Source organism: Melitaea cinxia, chromosome 5 (assembly GCF_905220565.1).
Source record: "Melitaea cinxia chromosome 5, ilMelCinx1.1, whole genome shotgun sequence".
Classification (NCBI taxonomy): domain Eukaryota; kingdom Metazoa; phylum Arthropoda; class Insecta; order Lepidoptera; family Nymphalidae; genus Melitaea; species Melitaea cinxia.
Window position 1 is genome coordinate 10517569 of NC_059398.1, and position 20558 is coordinate 10538126.

General features: G+C 39.5%; 1 protein-coding gene across 1 annotated transcript; it reads right to left on the reverse strand.

Moving 5' to 3' along the window:
• Positions 1–1136: 1136 nt before the first annotated feature.
• LOC123653835 (carbohydrate-responsive element-binding protein) lies at positions 1137–19623 on the reverse strand. Its single transcript, XM_045589814.1, has 17 exons — positions 19145–19623; positions 13787–13893; positions 12590–12663; positions 12380–12505; positions 11995–12145; positions 11813–11917; positions 11571–11744; positions 11218–11496; positions 10771–11147; positions 10511–10684; positions 10064–10235; positions 7653–7777; positions 4106–4264; positions 3616–3743; positions 2875–2998; positions 2166–2295; positions 1137–1258 (listed from the first exon to the last, which is right to left on the reverse strand). Exons 1-17 carry the CDS (start codon positions 19435–19437, stop codon positions 1137–1139), a joined length of 2820 nt encoding a protein of 939 aa, XP_045445770.1. The 5' UTR covers positions 19438–19623.
• Between the last annotated feature and the right edge of the window lie 935 nt (positions 19624–20558).

A 20558-nucleotide genomic window follows, 5' to 3' on the forward strand; every position in this document is an offset into this window, starting at 1 on the left:
CGGGGCGTTTGCCGACCAGACACAACACCCGTCTGGTCGGAGAATTCGCCCTTTTCAATGGGGGATGAGGGACTTCACACCCTGTTCCTCTCACACCCCCCCAAATACTATATATATAATAGTAATTAATGTATTTTAATATAAAACAAATATATTTGTAACAGGTATATACAGTTTTTTATATGTTACAAATGGGGCTGTGATACAAAAAAAAATGCATGTAATTATTTTTTATTAATAATTAAATTATAGTATCAAAAAGTTAATTAAAGTCAGCTGGAGTAATGTCTGATATGAAAAACGAACAAGATAGTGAAAAAAAATAATAAGAATATTTCGACAATAAAAAAAATAAGACGTGTAGTATCGACAGTAAATCGTGTAGACGACGGACTTTTGGAATTCGAGGAAGGATCGACGAACTAGTTTGTGATAACTGCGAATTTAAAATATCGCTCCGAGCTACAAAATATTGTGCGCAAACCTAATTTAGAATATCGACGTCAATCACAATAATCCCTAAAGTTAATTTCAAATACAAAAAAATGTTACTGTATATATTGATCGAGACAACGATAAATGAACACGGTGTCACATTCGGTTTAAAAATTTAATATAATTTTTACGTTATTAATATCTAGATAAGTTGCTAAAATAACACAACGACCGCTACCGTGAGAATTACACTATCGCTCAGTTTAATACTATTATCTTTAACACCTCGATTCACTGATCATTATCATTTTTAGCGAGACTAGACGCTACATAGCTCACGTATAAACTATTCATAGAAAAATGTAAGCGACTTGGGACTTTGTACGGTCACTCCTCGGGGTTTTAGCACATTGTCAAACCATTTACAAAATTCTGTTCCGTTTTTAATTTATTATTATACGAAACGATTGCGTTAAGAACAAGTAAATCAGTTTTAAATCGAACGCAGACGATTTTAAATAATATAAACATAATATCTTAGTGTAATTCTCACGGCGAGAAGGAACGGCGTCGCCTGGCGGGGTGAGATGTGGCGTGGCGCGCTGCAGCTCGGTGCTCACGGGGTGTCCGAAGAGTCCGGTGTGTCGGGTTCGTCCGGGGCGTCCGGGGCGTCCGGGGCGTCCTGGGCGGCCGGGGCAGGGCTACGTGGGCTCGCGCTTGACGCCGGCGGCGGCGGCCGCGGCGCGCGCCTCGTCCGCGAGCCGCTCCGGACTCGTCAGGATATCCGTCGTCGTGCAGAGCACTCGTAGCGAGTTTAACACAGCTATGGATAAATGATTATAATGAACGTTTTATAAGCTATTTTTTACGTTTGTTGGTTAATTGTTAATGGGTTATATTAAGCGGCATAATGGAATTTGCGATTCCGTCTGATTCTTACAGCGACTAATGTTATGACTCAACTTAGAATATGAATTAATCCAAAATAACAAAAACGGTTGGTTTCTTTCATTACTGTTGCGCGACTCCACCAGCGCCGCGCTCACTGCGCTGAGCTGCGCTCGCGGTAGACAGCACACAACTCACCGGGGCGCATCTCGACGAGGGAGCAGTGCTGCTCGGCCCACAGCAGCGTGGTGCGCACGAGGTCGGCGGCGCTGCTGCACGACACGCACGCGCTGAACGACTCCACCAGCGCCGCGCTCACTGCGCTGAGCTGCGCTCGCGGTAGACAGCACACAACTCACCGGGGCGCATCTCGACGAGGGAGCAGTGCTGCTCGGCCCACAGCAGCGTGGTGCGCACGAGGTCGGCGGCGCTGCTGCACGACACGCACGCGCTGAACGACTCCACCAGCGCCGCGCTCACTGCGCTGAGCTGCGCTCGCGGTAGACAGCACACAACTCACCGGGGCGCATCTCGACGAGGGAGCAGTGCTGCTCGGCCCACAGCAGCGTGGTGCGCACGAGGTCGGCGGCGCTGCTGCACGACACGCACGCGCTGAACGACTCCACCAGCGCCGCGCTCACTGCGCTGAGCTGCGCTCGCGGTAGACAGCACACAACTCACCGGGGCGCATCTCGACGAGGGAGCAGTGCTGCTCGGCCCACAGCAGCGTGGTGCGCACGAGGTCGGCGGCGCTGCTGCACGACACGCACGCGCTGAACGACTCCACCAGCGCCGCGCTCACTGCGCTGAGCTGCGCTCGCGGTAGACAGCACACAACTCACCGGGGCGCATCTCGACGAGGGAGCAGTGCTGCTCGGCCCACAGCAGCGTGGTGCGCACGAGGTCGGCGGCGCTGCTGCACGACACGCACGCGCTGAACGACTCCACCAGCGCCGCGCTCACTACGCTGAACTGAGCTCGTGTTAAGGGAATATCACCACCACGAGAGAATATTGAAATAAAATTTCGAATTAATGTATTCATATTTTTACAATTATATTTTATAAAAAAAGTGTGCGTAATTCACACACGAAGAAGTGAAGCATTTAAAAAGTCGTGGGAAGATGTGTCATTGCGATTTATTCAGTCAGCTCAGTCTATTGCAGTCCACTGCTGGACATAGGCCCCTCTAAGTTCGCGCCAAAAAGCGCGTAAAAAGGCGCGTAAGCAACGCAAAAGCCGTCGCTTACGCGTTTTTAGCAGTAACGTAGAGATAGAGTACCGTTATCTCAATTTCTCCTACACATTTGTTTTTGTTTCTTTATCGTTTTAGCATTTTCGTTTTATCGAGATTCAAATTACAACAATTTTAAAGAAGTTTCACTTCAATAATATTCAGATTACCATTTAAACTTTTTTCACTGTGTAGTGTTTAATACAAACTATTTAAGATTACGATTTAAAATGAAAAAAATGATAACACTTTCCACGCTCCGCACGTTAAGTGGTCGGCACGAGCGCCAGATGGCGCTAGACGTCGGCAAAGGATACGAGCCAGTACTTCCAGTTGTGCGCGGTGCGCGCGGCCACGTGCGCGGCGAACATCTCGCGCAGGCGGCCGGCGCGCCCGCGCGACACCGGCGCGCCCGTGGCCGGCAGCAGCGAGTGGCAGTTGCTGCGGGCACCTCTTATGTACACACTGCTCAATGGGAGCCTTATATTCTGTTTTTTTGGAACAGTCTTATGTAGTAAACAAATATGGCGTACTTCCGACCACAGACAACAGAGTAATATTGTAAGTATAGTAAAGTGACACAAAGAGTTTTCCAAATGTCTGTAAGCTAATGTGTTGTGAAAGTGAGTGATAAATGTGGAAAAAACGTGAATTACATATTGACAGGGGTTTGTTTACTAAATAAGATTGTTTCAAAAAAACAGAATATACACACAATCAAGCCGGTTTTAGTGGCACGCGGACCGTTAACAGCCGATATCTCTGAACTTCTAGGGAGTGTTTTTAAACAGCGACCTCGGTGACAGTCCAGCGGTCGTATGCATAAAATATGCGTTATATTGCATTTTTTAAATTGAATAATAAATATAAAAAACGCGTAATTTTTAAGTGATTTATGTTTTTTTTTTAATTTATCGGTACCGTAGTCATTTGTTTTTGTTTACTCGTTTACATTTTTTAAATATAATTATAATAGTAAAGGATATCATTTTCCACCAAATTTTACCGCCTCTTGAGCGTTTAAATGACTTTAATCATTAAATTGTCAAATTACTTACGAAATTGAATTGTTTAAACATTCGATCTGCTGTCGTAAGCTTTCCATTTCTTCTTTTATTTGATTCCGCTCTGCTTTTAATTGCTTAATGTACTCTGCTCCCTTCTGCAGCATCGCAGCTTTACTAATCTGAATATACAAAAGCAAGATGTCATTCACTTACTCATTAAGAAATATCGAAAACCACTTGACGTTTAGGATTAAATTTGAGAAGGAGGTGTTTTATAGTTAGTAGATGCACAACAAGGAAAGGCTTTTAAAAAGTTTTACTTCTAGACGGGTGAAATAGGGATTGAAAGTTTGTATGAAACTTCCTCATTTACGAAGTTAGAAACGAAATACTTTATTTTTGGACTACTGATCACAAGTAAGTATCTATCTGTTTCAGTGACTACGGTAATTCCAAACTTAAGGTAATGCAAGGAAAGCACATTTCCAGTCTACGGCTCATTTCCAGAAGCAAAGTTAGTGAGCGAGTGAAGCGAGCGAACCTTCGCGGCGGGGTTGGTGTTGAGGTGCGGGATGAGCGCCTGCAGCGTGTCGAAGCCGTTCTTGATGTTGTAGCGGCGCTTCTGCTCGGCGTGCAGGTGCGTGCGCCGCGCCTCGCGCGCCTCGCGCTCCGAGCCCGGCGAGCCCGGCGGCGACAGCGACTGCGCGCGGGACTGCGACACAGTGACACGGTGCTCGTTACTGCGGGCCCGTCACGTTGGGCTCGTGCCACGGTTGTAGCCGAGAAAATCGGTAATGAAACAACTTTTTTCGGATTTTATCGCGGTTTATTATTATCTTTTGATTCCCGACGTTTCGGATACTTTACAGCAACCATGGTCACGGGGGGACTGTTGCTGTAAAGTACTGGGAATGGTTGCTGTAAAGTATCCGAAACGTCGGGAATCAAAAGATAATAATAAACCGCGATAAAATCCGAAAAAAGTTGTTTCATTAAATGAGTAAAATTCGCGTAAACATTAGAAAACGAGAAAATCGGTTTTAATATTAGCTCGGTTGCACGTTCGTGCGCCGATAACTGTTGTTTTATCATACACGCTAGGGTTTGAAAGAAAGATAATTAGATTTCAGGGTATAACATAGTTTTTTTTTTTTTGTTAGAGTAACCACCTAAAATATATTAAGATGTAAAATGTTTTTAATTATATTGATTACAATATATAAAACATGTATTTTTTCACTTTTGTTGACACGTTGATATTTCTATAAAAATAGAATTTTTATAATACCTCAAAAAACAGAATTATTTAAAGAGATTTCATTATTCGAGTAGGTTTCAAATGCACTTTTGAATAGTCATTTTACACATTAATACGCCTTGATTATATAAGTTTTGAATAAATTAATTATAGTTAACTATAATTTTTCGATCAATTTAAATGTTTGTATTTTTTTTTTTTTTTTTTTACTTACTATAAAATTAATCGGTAACCTGTTCTTACTCACTCTCGCCTTTTTTAATTAAACTACATAATATACTTGTGATGTACGTATCTCAGTCATCAGTTACCAAACATTCAAAGATAACATGTAATAAGTGATAACGATTTATTAGCCGATCAGTGCTTAATGTACACAAAAAGGTCGGTATACAATTTACGATATTAACTCCGATAAATGAGTTTTTTATTGCTCTCCTATTTATTATAATAGTAACATTTTGTTTGTTAAGTAAACTAATTTTATGACATTCAATTTCTTAGTTTCCATAAAATAAGCTTGAAAATGTATCATGATTACATTATATCTTAGCAGTATTAATAAAACAACTTTTTGGTAAAAAAATAACGTACAAAAAATAAAACATTGATGACCGCATATTTATTTAAAAACGCCGAGACAAAATATTTATGAAAAATTTCAATAATACAAAACTAAAAACATTACAAATACCTAAAGCCAAGTTTTTCTTTTTTTTTTTTCGTTTACACGACTATCTTATCAGTATAATATTTAATAAAGCGCCGAGACCGTCGACAGATGGATAGTAACAGTGGTATTATTGCTACAGCTATGATAACGAGAGATCGAAGTCTGGCGTCGTCGTCAGAAATTTGCACAACTCGCGAGCGTGATTAGCGTCGAAAACAATATGACGAATTGTCAATACTAGCCGTTGATTAAGATAAGAATTTCGCAAAGAGCTGATAAAGAGCTGTATACTAGACGGATAGTACGTGGTTACGAATCTTGACTAAATCTTAAATAAATATTGCTTTAATTTTACATTCTAAGCAATTAAAATAGACGATTTTCTATTTCATTGTCTATTGTAATAAAAATAACGTAAATTCTGTATATAATTAATTTAATTATTGTAAATCATAATAATTTTAAGTCATAATGGTATTTACGGAAAAATATACAAAAAAATAGGTATTTGATATTAGACCCCCACAAAAATTACATGTACCCCGTAACCTTAGTAACTTACGTTTTGAATACTATAAAATAAGTAGCAAACAATTTTCATACATTTCAATAATGAGCAGAGATATAAATATAGGATACCCATTATCGGTTTTAAGACATGTGTTTCTCATAAGAACGGGTGTTCACTTAAAATGAGATAAAAAAATTATTAGATACATTATATAGAGACAGATAGTCATTTAAATTATATTCAATACAATTATTATCATAACGCACTAGTAGTCATTGTAAGCTGAAGTATAAATACAGTGCAACGACGTATCATTTGAGAGATACAAGATAATGGCTAAACTTATTATTAAAATGGAGGCGTGGCTAAGAGGCGTGATCGGATAACACGTAGGCTTTTTATCGTGTGACTACTGAGGTTTATAGAGAACTTTATACTACTAAAGCCCAGTTCCTATATTCAAATAATTGTGTTTGCTCGCAAACGAAAAAAAAACCGACTTCAATTACATCGACGAGTAATACAACGTAGATCGACGAAAAAATAGTCAAGTAACAACGCATTATCAAAGATTACTCAAAAAGTAGTTATCAGATCTCGATGAAATTTAAATGTGACCACATGATAAACATCGGCTTTCGATTAAATTAAAAATCATTAAAATCGGTACACCTAATAAAAAGTTATTGCAGATTTTCAAGAAGTTCCCTCGATTTCTCTAGGATCCCATCATCAGATCCTGGTTTCCTTATCATGGTACTAAACTAGGAATATCTTCTTTCCAACAAAAAAAGAATTATCAAAATCGGTACACCTAGTAAAAAGTTATTGCGGATTTTCAAGAGTTTCCCTCGATTTCTCTAGGATCCCATCATCAGATCCTAGTTTCCTTATCATGGTACTAAACTTGGGATATCTCCTTTCTAACAAAAAAAGAATGATTAAAATCGGTACACCTAGTAAAAAGTTATTGCGGATTTTCAAGAGTTTCCCTCGATTTCTATAGGATTCCATCATCAGATCCTGGTTTTCTTATCATGGTACTAAACTTGGGATATCTCCTTTCCAACAAAAAAAGAATTATCAAAATCGGTACATCCAGTAGAAAGTTATGCGGTATAATACAACGTAGGTCGACGAATAAAGCGTCAAGTAAAAACGCATTATTAGATATAGCTCGAAAAGTAGTTGTTAGATCTCAAATAAATTTAAATGGGACCAATTGGCACACAACACCTTTCGATTAAAAGAAAATTTGTCGAAATCGCTCCACCCAGTCAAAAGTTCTGATGTAACATACATAAAAAAAAAAAAAAAAAATACAGTCGAATTGAGAACCTCTTCCTTTTTTGGAAGTCGGTTAAAAATGATTCATTTTGCAGACTGGCCATCAAATTCGAACAACATTCGTATAGTTATCGGCACGGATATCGAACTTTCACTCTCATGTTTACTTTCACTTATTATGGATAAAAATATTTAATAAGTACTAAAAACTTTTACATTTTATTTATTTTTATTTCTGTACTTAACAAAACTATTTTGTTTGCGACCCCTGCACGGAGCGCAAACCGTTCCATCCCCACCGTCACCGAGCGCTCAATATCCAATTATCCATACCGATACCTATTTATTAATATACTTACATGGTGCGGTGATATGATATCGCTGCCTATAGGCGAAGGCTGTCCTTTCAGAATGGGGGACTTCATGGGATCATTAATCCCGACACCATCGTCTACGCTACTGTTTAATTTGTACAAACTTTGAGCTGTAAAAAAAGTAACGTTTAAAGCGTTATTAATTGCAAATAAAGCAAAATAAAGAAATAAAGCGCACATATGGCGTACCTAGATATATCAAAACACTTCCAAACATTTTTTAAAAGACATTTTAAACAATATTTTTGCAAACATTTTGTGCTCCTGTTGTTCCATTTTTATATCAATACTAGCTGGGCCCGCGACTTAGTCCGCGTAGAATTTAACAAAAAAGTTATTCTTCAGATCGCCAAGTTATAAAATAAATAAATTTCTAAAATAAAAGTGGCCTAAGTTACTTCTTACTACATCAGCTATCTGCCAGTGAAAGCCTCGTCAAAATCGATCCAGCCATTTTTGAGATTAGCCGGAACAGACAGACAGACGGACAGACAGACGGACGGACGGACGGACACAGACAGACAGAGGTACTGACACAGACAGACAGACACAGACAGACACAGACACAGACAGACAGACACAGACAGACACAGACACAGACTGACAGACACAGACAGACACAGACACAGACAGACACAGACAGACACAGACACAGACAGACACAGACACAGTCAGACACAGACAGACAGACACAGACAGACACAGACAGACACAGACAGACACAGACACAGACAGACACAGACACAGACAGACACAGACACAGACACAGACAGAGACAGACACAGACAGAGACAGACAGAGACAGACACAGACAGAGACAGACACAGACAGAGACAAACACAGACAGACAGAGACAGACACAGACAGACAGAGACAGACACAGACAGACAGAGACAGACACAGACAGGCAGAGACAGACACAGACAGACAGAGACAGACACAGACAGACAGAGACAGACACAGACAGACACAGACAGACACAGACACACACAGACACAGACAGACACAGACAGACACAGACAGACACAGACACAGACAGACACAGACACAGACAGACACAGACACAGACAGACACAGACACAGACAGACACAGACAGACACAGACAGACACAGACACAGACAGACACAGACACAGACAGACACAGACACAGACAGACACAGACAGACACAGACACAGACAGACACAGACAGACACAGACAGACACAGACACAGACACAGACAGACACAGACAGACACAGACAGACACAGACACAGACAGACACAGACACAGACAGACACAGACAGACACAGACAGACACAGACACAGACAGACACAGACACAGACAGACACAGACACAGACAGACACAGACAGACACAGACAGACACAGACAGACACAGACAGACACAGACAGACACAGACAGACACAGACACAGACAGACACAGACAGACACAGACACAGATAGACACAGACACAGACAGACACAGACACAGACTGACACAGACACAGACACAGACAGACACAGACACAGACAGACACAGACACAGACAGACACAGACACAGACAGACACAGACAGACACAGACAGACACAGACAGACACAGACAGACACAGACAGACACAGACACAGACAGACAGACACAGACACAGACACAGACAGACACAGACACAGACAGACACAGACAGACACAGACACAGACACAGACAGACACAGACAGACACAGACACAGACAGACACAGACACAGACAGACACAGACACAGACAGACACAGACACAGACAGACACAGACACAGACAGACACAGACACAGACAGACACAGACACAGACAGACACAGACACAGACAGACACAGACACAGACAGACACAGACACAGACAGACACAGACACAGACAGACACAGACACAGACAGACACAGACACAGACAGACAATAATTGTAAAAAAAAAGTCATTTTTGTAAACGTACCGTGAATACATCCATGTGCATTTAGTAAAAAGCGGTTGTTTGGATATTACAAACAGAGACTCCAATTTTATTTATTTGTATAGATATATATATAGATTATAGATTACAAAGACAGAGTTTAATAGTTTTTGTGTAAATGGAAAGTAGTAGTCACTCGTATCACTGCATTTACTCGTATATCAAAATTTATTTGCCGCTATTAGGTAAGCGGTACTTTGTTTTTAGGTGTATGTTAGAAATAAACACAATAAGCGACTCTTAGAAGCAGGGCGGTACGCATTCATAGTACTAGCCTGGCAAGTATCGAAACTTACATTTACCAATGAACTAGCACCGACTCGATAAGGTTAAATAGGCTAGTAGGAGTTTGTGGTTCGGGTTAGATAGGGCGCTAATAAATAAAATTTAATCGATTCGTGATGGTTTCAATAAATAGAAAATGTGGCACTAACAGTGCTGCGCGGAGAGCAGTTGAGCCAGCATGACGCTGGCCTGCGGTAGCGTGGGCTCGGAGGCCACGCTGGTCAGCGGCGGCGGCCGGCGAGCGCCCGCGCCCTCCCCCGCCGCGCCGCTCGACGTCGACCTCGACCGGATGCGAATCGCTCCGGGAGTCACCTCGCGAGCCTGCAGAACGATCGTAATTCTGTTCCTGTCTCGCGTGAATCGCTCAACGAGAGTATTCCGAGTCCCCAAATTATGACTATTATCGACTTAAAATAACAAAAACACGCGTTTGATTTAGTATCCTGGAACTGACTGAGTGGATTCCAATAATTATAAAATATTTGATTTCTTCTCCTGCTAGTTTAGGATTAGCTTTCAATGGTGCCAAGCGAGCACATATGATTTGGCAAAAATCATCAATAATTATATGATACGTTAAAAGGCAGTCGCCTCACCCTCGGCGCGTGGCCGCCGGCGGCGTCGTGCGAGCCCGCGTGCGCGGGCGTGCTCACCGCCCAGTCGGCGCCGAGCTGCGCGCCCAGCGGCAGGCTGTGCGAGCGGTACTGCTCCTGGTTGCGGCCGCCCGCCCCCAGTCCGCCCACGGCGCCTACACCCACCGCAACCTGTACCTGGTGAGAGCAAAATCTTTCGTTACGCACTTCGATTATGCGACGACTCGTTGCTCCAATATTAACCCGAAATCGTTTAGGCTAACCTGCTGTGTCGTCACTGGAACTAGAGGTGGCGAGGGTAGTTTAAAAGACCGCGTGTTAACGGCGGTCGGAGAACTTTTCGTCTTGTAGTCGACGGGGTTCGGCTGCAGATACTGCAACTGAGGCGGAGACTGTCGGACGGAAGGCCGCACCTCAAAGTTCTGAGGCGGCGCGTGCACTGGGTTTTGCATGGGTTGCGAGTAACCCTGGTACTGATTATTCGACATCTGGCTCGAGTAGTGGCCTAGCCGTGAACGTGGTTTCTCTCTATTGTATCCACTCCTTCCTTGTATCACTAACGTAGACGCATATTTAGAGTTCTGAACCGGCTGCTGTAGCAAAGATACCGTTTCTGGCGCAGTCTGCGAAGGGGGAAGAGCTAGGAAGGAAAATATCTTATGAAACGAATTTTATGACATGTAAACTCTCACTCTCTCTTATGTACTTACCAGAGTTATATTTGGGATAACCTGAATCCTGTTGAGTAATAATTTTATTCTGTGTATTTACAAATTGCACACGAGGTGACTTGCTCCCATACAAGTTTCCGGGTATCTGGTCGGGTTGCTGTTCGTACGTATTTTGAGGGAATGCAGGACACATCTCCTGTGCCCCGAGGATATTGTTAGATAAATCCGACGAAACGAACAATCTTCCGTTGTATACTCGCAACTGATCATTTTTTGTCTGTTCAGGCATCGACATCATTTGGGTATTATTGTTAGTTCCTATAAAAATTGCAAATTTTAGATATATGCACTTGATATATATGCGTTTAATATAATATAAAATAGGCAAATACCATGAATAGTCATCTGGCTGGTAGGCATTGTGACTGTTGTATTATTTTGTGTGTCAGCAATATAATTCGTTGGATTATAAGCATCTACTGACATTCCACTTCTATATAATGGATCTTCGGCAGAAATTGTCGTCTCTTCGGGTACCGGTGGTAAGCGAGTTGATGACAGAAGATCTAAGAGGTGACAAATGGTTTAAATTAATCCCTCCAAAAAAAAATTACACATACATTATTATCTGAGCATATTATACCTTGAAGCGGTTCAAGAGTGTCCATAAAGTCGTCGAGATTTGGTTGCAGAGGACCTAAGCTTGGTTGAATGAAATCAGCTAAACTTGCACCTCTGGCTAAAATTAAAAACAATATTGCATGATACTGTATAAAGATCAAGATTTTTTTTCTGTTTTGAAGGAACTATGAATACCAATTTCCCTGCAATCTGGAAATGCGAAAGGTTGGTGGTTTGTAATGGTCGAAAACAGTGTGTCACTCATGAAGTTGAGGTAGTCCTCATCGGTGAGCATGTTGGCAGCGAAGTCGCTGCACTGAGACTCGACTGTGTCCATGTCCGACATCTGAAAACCGCACAGTTTTGACATCTGAAAATGGATGTATGAACGCATTTATATTTATGGGACAACGTTACAAAAACCCTCGCTCCAAACGAAGTGATGGTAAACAGGGTTTTATTCAACATTTTACAGAAAAGTGATTATTAATTTATAATATTTTAATAAGTGGACCAAATAGTCGTGTTAACCCCAAGATAAATGGATTCAATGTTGTTCCATAATCATTTAGAGGCTTACCGAATCCTGAACAGAGGTGTCCCCCTTGCCCAAAAGTCTCATAATATGAAACATGCGCCATTTTTTATATTCCGCTATTACAGCTTCGGCTCTTCTTTTCCAATATTTGCCTTCTAATATTGTTGTCTAAAAATATATTTAATATCAATATATATTTATAGGATTATAATAAGAAATTTGCTTTAAAGACTACTATTGTTATTTTCATACCTCTGGTTTAACGTGCGTGTCAACATCCAACGGAGATGCAAACTGACAGATTAAAGTGTTTTGTTTCTTTATAACTGAAAAACATTTTTAAGAAAAGTGTAAACAATTAGAAAATAATCTTACTTTGATATTATTATTAAATACGACTTTCCTAATACATGGAACTGTTGACTGTCGTGCATAATTATGTGTAGGTAGACTTACACAGTAATTATTATTATTTATATAATAATATTGTTTAGAAATTATTTTTATCTTTATAACTTTTTATATAGTTAGTATCGTTTGGTGCATTGATCTCCACGTGGTCACCGTGTGTTACTTTGACCGAAAAAAACCTATCTTAAACTTTATCTATGTATTCCTGTTTTATAAACATTTTGATTACAATTGGATACCAGCGGATACCTTGAAATCAACTAAAATATCTTAAATTGAAAACACTATTTTAACGACATCTTTACGAAAACTTAACGAACACAGCTTCAATCGTCATCAAAACAAAGTCGAAAATCCTTTTATCTTTATTTTACATCGCGTTCGGGATCGCGAGAAATATATACAGCACATTTTGTAGATTTTAACACTGGTCGAATAGTTCCAGCACGAGCTCCGAAGACTACTTACAGTCAAATGAAGTGGATATTATGAACATTAGGACCATATCTGCTACATATGTGTTATGTAATATGTACGCATTATCGACTATTTATCAATGAAGGCAGACGACACCCTTTAAGTAAAACTGATGCTATGACGCTAAGAAATCAAATCTTACTATTTTATATAAATGAATTTCCCTATTTCATATTTAAAAACAGTTATACATTATAAGTTTTTTTTTTTTTTTTTATACGAACTGATAAAAAAAGTGTTTTTGGTTATAGTATAAATTTGATAGTCCAAATGAATCGGTAGTTACGGCAGTAAAACTGTCAGACAAAACTTTATAAAGAATAAATAAAAAAAACAATTCTATATATTCACTTACGTAGTTACTTCGTACTGCGACTAACAATATGATGAACACAAACAATCGAAGTAATAAATTTACTTGCATATAATAGACAACGTACATATATTGCAACAGCGTTTTATTGCATAGGAATAAGTTGTTTATAGTGACAATGTTCAATGAAATCTCTACCATGTGTTAAATAATTCTATTTGCAATGTTTAGAATATTAATTTACTCACATTGCATGTGCCAGCATCTCCAGATGACGTTGTTCAATCTTATTTTGTCCTTCCACCGTAGTTTTATACCTTTAAACCGATTCCATTTCGGAGACGTTAGTTTTTGTCTGAGAAATATAAACATATTTACTGAATGTAACTTACCATACTTCACTCAGCCTCGACGTCACAAAGCATTGTTATATACAAGCACCTTCATAATTGAATGTTCTGTTAAAGCTCTTAGATCCATCGAAAGCATTTTTAATTTTAAACGTTTGGAATTATGCATTATAGTATTGAGGTATACAGTGAAGTAATTCGAAAAATACAAGTACAGTCTTGGAGGTTAAACCGTACTGAAGATACGCAAGGTAGTCAGTCGTACGAGCGCACAGTAAGCCACTTATCTTTGTTGCTATCAATAAATGATCTTAAGCTTATTATAAATAACCATTTGATAAGAATGAAACCTGACTATCTTATCTTCGTTTCTATCACTCCAAATAGACATATTTTTGTACTGTTACCCGTTTACATCAGAATAAAATATATAAATGGCAGATCACTTTCAAAATGATACAGGAAATATAGTTTTCTACGATAATAATAATTATTATTAATAATTTAAATGTCATTATTCTACGATTAATCAGCTAGGAGTTATTTAAAATAATATATATTGGAATCAGGCGGACATAAAATATTTATGTAATTAAGCCCTTTTTTTGCGTGGGTAAAATCCATCATGGATACCCTCCAGCGCGGGGGCGCCAGAGGGTTATGTCAGACTCCTACTGACTAAAAACCACCACGAGTGAGCAGTCTTCCACCTGGGTGGAGCAAGATGGGGTCGCACTATCATTTGCCAACTCGCTCCCGCGGAAGGCCCGGGCAAAGCTTCCGGGCCCCGGCATAATGGTGGGGTGGTCTCGCTCACAACAAGGCCACCCCTCAGACGTGTGGGGTCTTGTCGTCCGGCCGGCCGAAGTCCCCCGACTATCGGCCGGCGACCCCACTATTACGAGGGGAGAAGGAGGTGGGCAAACCGTTTCCTCCTTGCCCCCGTACGTCTGCGCCGGAGTGAGCCAGCAGAGGCGTCTTCCTCTCTGGCCCACTCCGCGGTCTCCTTCTGCACCATTACCTCTTCGCAGAAGGAGACCGCCGCTTGTCACGATCTCTCGCTGTCAAGCATGGCCTTTACAACACTCGACAGCAAGAGATCACGTCCAAGAACCGCTGAAAGCGTGCGTCGCTGCGGTTCCCAAGCGGCGCACACCTCCAGCGTGTGGAGCGCCGTATCTTCTGATGTAATAAAGCCCTCGCCCAGCCTCCATCAGCAATCTTACATAAATCGTCAGTCCGCACACTGCGTTTGCCAACACGTGGTTTCCACTCCAGGACATCCACGGCCATCGGTCCTTAGCGACTTAGTTGACCAGCCCACTGCCACTTCAACTTACTTATTCTACAGGCTATGCCGTTTACTTTCGTTCTCTCGCGGATAGTCTTATTTCTAATTCTATCTTTGAGTGAGACCCCAAGAATAGCCCATTTCATTGAACGTTGAGTAACTTTAAACTTGTTGACTAGTCCCTTCGTCAGTGTCCACGTCTCGGCGCATTATGTCAAAATAAGCAAGACACATTGCTCGAAGACTTTTGTTCCAAGCATTGCGGAATCTTCAAGTGGAGACTCGACGAAGCCTGACAAACGCTGCCTAGCCCAACCGAATCCTCCTATAGGCTTCCTTCCCTCTGACCTTGACCCTTGAAAACAACTTATAGAAGTGACTCAGTAGTGCAATCGATCTGTAATTCTTCAAAAGCAACTAATCGCCATTCATCTTGTAGAAAGCCACCACCACACTCCTGGACCACGCCTTCGGCGAGGTATCCCGGTTGGTAACGGCGTTAAAGAGCCTCGCCAAGGCCTGTAGGACAGGCCACCTTGCCGCCTTAAGGAGCTCAGGGCCCTCCCATTTTAAGATGCAATATATGGTGTGTGGTTACGGTAGTTAAAATATAGCCACCCCCTCTCTTCCTGTGGGTGTCGTAAGAACCGACTAAGGGATAACACAGTTTCACTACCACCTTGGAACTTAAAAAGCCGACCGATGGCGAGATAACCATCCAACCGCTGGTTTTGAAATACACAGGCCGCAGACGGGCAGCAGCGTTTTCGGTGCCACAAAGCCAGCCCTGTGGTCATCAACCCCTCTACCCAGTGTGGTGACTATGGGCAAAACACATGAGTTCTCGACTTGTGGGGGCTTATGTCCAGCAGTGGACTGTATTAGGCTGAAGTGTGAGCACCGCACTAATCTGGTCAACTTCGATATTCGGGATGTCTTATGTCGGCTAGTAGGCGCTCTATGCGAGTTAGTTATCGATTGTTCGCGAATTAAAAATGTTAAATCTATGGATTCTTTTTTTTTTACACTCAGCAGCACGGAATCTTGGCCAAATTCATAACATGCGATAGCAAATTTTTAAGTGTATCTAACTTTGTTCTTATTGCATAAGTGGGTAAAAATAATGTTTACGTTAATCCTAAAAGGGTAATTCACTAAGTTGAAGTGCATTTTGGTTTGGGTTCTGGAATTTAGTTGAATCGTGTCATTTATCCGACCAACTCTACGTTTTCTAATTGTGTTCTCAAATCTTCAAATGTTAAGTTGTCGAAGTTCTTTGGTTTTATTGTGATAAATAAACATCTAAAGGCGCCTAAGGATCCATAAAAATGCCTTTATCACCTAGTCAGTTAGCACAAGCGGTGGCATTAATCGAACAAGGGATGATCCAGCGTGAAGTGGTTGTTATCCTTAACGTACCGCGTTCTTCGATGCAATATGCACTAAAACGGTACCCAGAGACTGGCCTCTGTACACGCAGACCAGGTAGTGGTGGTGTATGTTGCACGTTAGCTTGTGACGACCGCTTTATCGTGTTAGAGATTTTAAGAAATCGCATCACTACTGCTGCCGAGATCCAGCAGCGGCTTTAAATCTCCAGGAATGTAAATTTTAGTGACCGTACGGTGAGAAGACGTATGGAGGAAGTTGATTTAAGAGCAAGAAGACCAGCCCGTGGCCCACAGCTTCTCCCAAAGCATAGAGCAGCTCCACTTCAATTTGCCCGCTAACATACTAACTAGTCTCATGAACGAGTGCAGGATCGCTTTAAATGCACCTGATGGTCGACGGCGTATGTGGAGAAGGAAAGGTGAACGATATCTGGCGACTACTACCACTCCAACAGTGAGTTTTGGTGGTGGCTCTATAATGGTATGGGCTGGCGTTAGTTCTGATTCACGTACAGAATTGGTAATCGTCAATAACGCTCTAACTGCAACACGATACGTCGAGGATATCCTTCAAGAACATTTTGTACCCTTTGGAGGGCTTATTGGACATGACCAATTCATTTTAATGCATGATAATGCACGTCCACACGTTGCTCATATCGTAAATGAGTACTTAAAAGAAGTTGGTATTCAAAAATTGCAGTGGCCAGCTCGCAGCCCCGACTTAAACCCAATAGAGCATATTTTGGATAAGCTAAAAAGGACAATTAAAACAACATCAAACCTACCAAAAACTCTTAGCCAGTTTCGAGATGCTGCACTTTCTGTCTGGCACAACTTATCACAAGTGGACATTAAAAATGTCATCCAAAGCATGCCAGACCAAATGCATGCGGTCATAAGGACTAGATGAGGAAACACATGATATTAAAAGTTTACCAAAGTTTACCAAAGACCAAACAGTTTTTTATTACTAGTGCTCAAAACTGCAGTGTTTAATTTTGTGTAAATGTAATTTTGCACTTAAACTTCATTATAAACTTAAAAAAACATTTATGTTTAAAAATGATTAAAGATGTTAATTGGATGAACAACTATCAAAATTGGCCTAAATTTGCAATGTAAACTGAAAAAAAACTGAAGTTATCACAAATTTTATACTTGGCCAAGTTTCCGTGTCGGTGTGTGTATATATCATCCTTTGCAAACTTGCATGCGACTATAGGTAAAGCCACCCCTGATCAAGCTCGAAGATCGATTCCAGTACTGCTAGCGAAACAATCCGTTGTGGTGTCTATTTCGCCAAATCGTTATAAAAAAGTAGGCTTGCAAAAAAATAATAATTTGAATGTGTTGCTCTAATCATGTAATTTGATGAATTAATCCTCTAAATTAACTGACATGGGCTAATAACTCTCTGCTAAAAAGTTAAATGACCAATTAGAAGTTCTATTCACCATCTAATATCTCACCTAACATAAATGGTATGGTGGCTATGATAAGCAACTTAATGCTTGTATTATAGATAATTTTTTTTAATAAATACATAGAAATATCACATATATAGATACATAAATACAAATACCACACGCAGACTCAGGCAGGAATCGAACCCACAACCCGTGGAGCAAAAAGCAGAGCAACCAAAAACTTTGTCAACGGGTTAGTCAGTTATTATGGATATAATTATGGATGTACTATGTATATATTACTTCTACCAGTATGTTATGAATACTTATAAATCTTAATGACTCACTCACTATAGACCTCTCATGCATACATATATAACACTTTAGCTTTCTACATTAAGCAAAATGATAAAAATATAATAACACTTTAGCTTTCTACATTAAGCAAAATGTACAGAAAATAGTTTTGAAGTCACAAAATACAGACATAATATCATCATAGCAGAGGGAAAAAACATAGACATTAACATGGGATAACTTAAAACTAATAAGCAAGACTACAAAGTACAATTTTTTATAAGGATTCTAAAAAAAAAATCATTAACGTTTAACATGTAAGACAAAGTTCTAAGTCTACATATAAAACAATTCTTAATGAAGTTAAGCATATAAAACATTACACAAAACCTATAACTATTACGTAAATATAATTCTTAAAAGTAAATATAGCAAAAATAATTGCACAAAATATGTTTTATTAATATATAGTATGTTTATAACTAAGTATGTCTCTGTTATCAGAATAAGTGACCTGCGTCTTCTGTACAGGTTCTGATGACCTTTTGTCTTATCTTTGTAAACTGATTCAATTTAGAAAATACATATTTCCTTGCTGTCAGGAAATATTCCAAAATATAACATTGTAAACACTGATTCAACAGAACAACAGTTACATTATAATCACATTTACATAATAAAATTAACTATTTGGTTTACTATTTTATTTACTAACGTTATGAAGCTTTCAGTAATGAAATAAGAATTAAACATTTAATTTATAAGAAAAATAAATATATGTTTATATAAACTGATAAAACTAATCTTCAACTATTAGAAGAACACATATCAAAGTTAAAAATACAAAAATAACTATGATCACACTTACCTATACGCCAAAGTCATACATTTAAACAATTTTGTAAGTGATATTTCAATAGAAAGTTGTTGATGTTGTTTATTATCTTCTTTATCAGAGTGCTGAAATATCTCCGAGGATGTGGGTAATGTGTAAGTGGCAACTGCAGATTCTTTGGGAACGTTTTGTTCTTCATCAGGAATCGGAACAGCTAGGTCATCAAAATCATCCTGTTCTTCAGCTTCGAATTGTGATACCATAAAATGTCCAGAATGAATTGCCTCTTTACCAGGGCGAGTACGACGTTTTTCGACGTGGGTCATTTTCTTATTTATTACGAAGCTTGAAAACACTAATAATAAATGATATGCCTAATTTTGCTCTTATTAATGATTAACTTTTAGATTTTGCCATATTTTCACTTATCACTCACATTGTTTTTTTCCATTTCCATCTTTCTGACATTTACAAATGTTGGTGTTGCTAACTTCTGATACATTTTAACCAATTAGATAGCGTTGGCCGTTATTTAACGTAATCGGTTTCAGTAACTAGTTACGAAGCTAATAACCATGTACGTAGTTTCGCCGATACGAATGTAACGATTATTTTACGTACGCAGTTTTTTTGCGTACGCAGTTTTATCAAAAACTTGACACAACGACCGGCGCATAAGCGTTTTACCTAACAACGTAACAGGTTACTAATATTAATCATTACAATACGCAGATACGCTTACGCGTAGGATAAAAAGAGATGGCTATAAGTACTATAGATGCATCTTTGTTTTCGAATATGCTCATGGAATTTTGTACGCAATTGACTATGAGCTTAAGTTTATTCTAATACGCACCGTTTTTTAAAGAAATTTTAATTTCGGTCGTGTTTCTTTTTAAATATTTTCGAATTTACTATTTGGTATTAAGACAGTTGACGAGTGATTAATTATTAACGATTAATGTTATTGTCTCATGTTGAAGTATATACTAAAAAGTGTGGGTTTTTAGTTGTATTTTTAATTATATGTATGTATGTATTTCGAAAAATAATTAAAAACTGTACATAAAATCAAATGAACTTCTAAATACGCCTGCATCAATTATTATGTCTATACAAAAATCAAAAAAGTAATTTAAAAAACATGTTTTGCAGCCAGTCGTAAGCCTAGATAAAATATGAAGGGAAGTTAATTTAATTATACTATCCATCAATATTAACGTACATAACATATAACTACTTCATAACCATAATACAAACAAAAGTAATATAACGTCGCCGTCCCGTAGTGATGCTCTATACAGAAATAACTAGTTACGAAAAATAAGCAGTTTCGAAACTAGTTACGCGTATCCACGAAACTACGTATAACCGATTACACATAAAAGACGTTACGACCCACGACTACAATTAGATAAACTGGTCAAAATTATGAAAAGGTTATTAT

What these genes read in the sequence shown, in the direction of transcription:
- LOC123653835 (XM_045589814.1), bottom strand. Translation starts at nt 19,437, where the DNA reads ATGACCCACGTCGAAAAACGTCGTACTCGCCCTGGTAAAGAGGCAATT. An exon ending in TTATCCCAAATATAACTCTG is followed by an intron (nt 11,148 to 11,217) that starts GTAAGTACATAA and finishes TTTCCTTCCTAG; the next exon opens with CTCTTCCCCCTTCGCAGACT. An exon ending in CCTCGTCGAGATGCGCCCCG is followed by an intron (nt 1,259 to 2,165) that starts GTGAGTTGTGTG and finishes ATTTATCCATAG; the next exon opens with CTGTGTTAAACTCGCTACGA.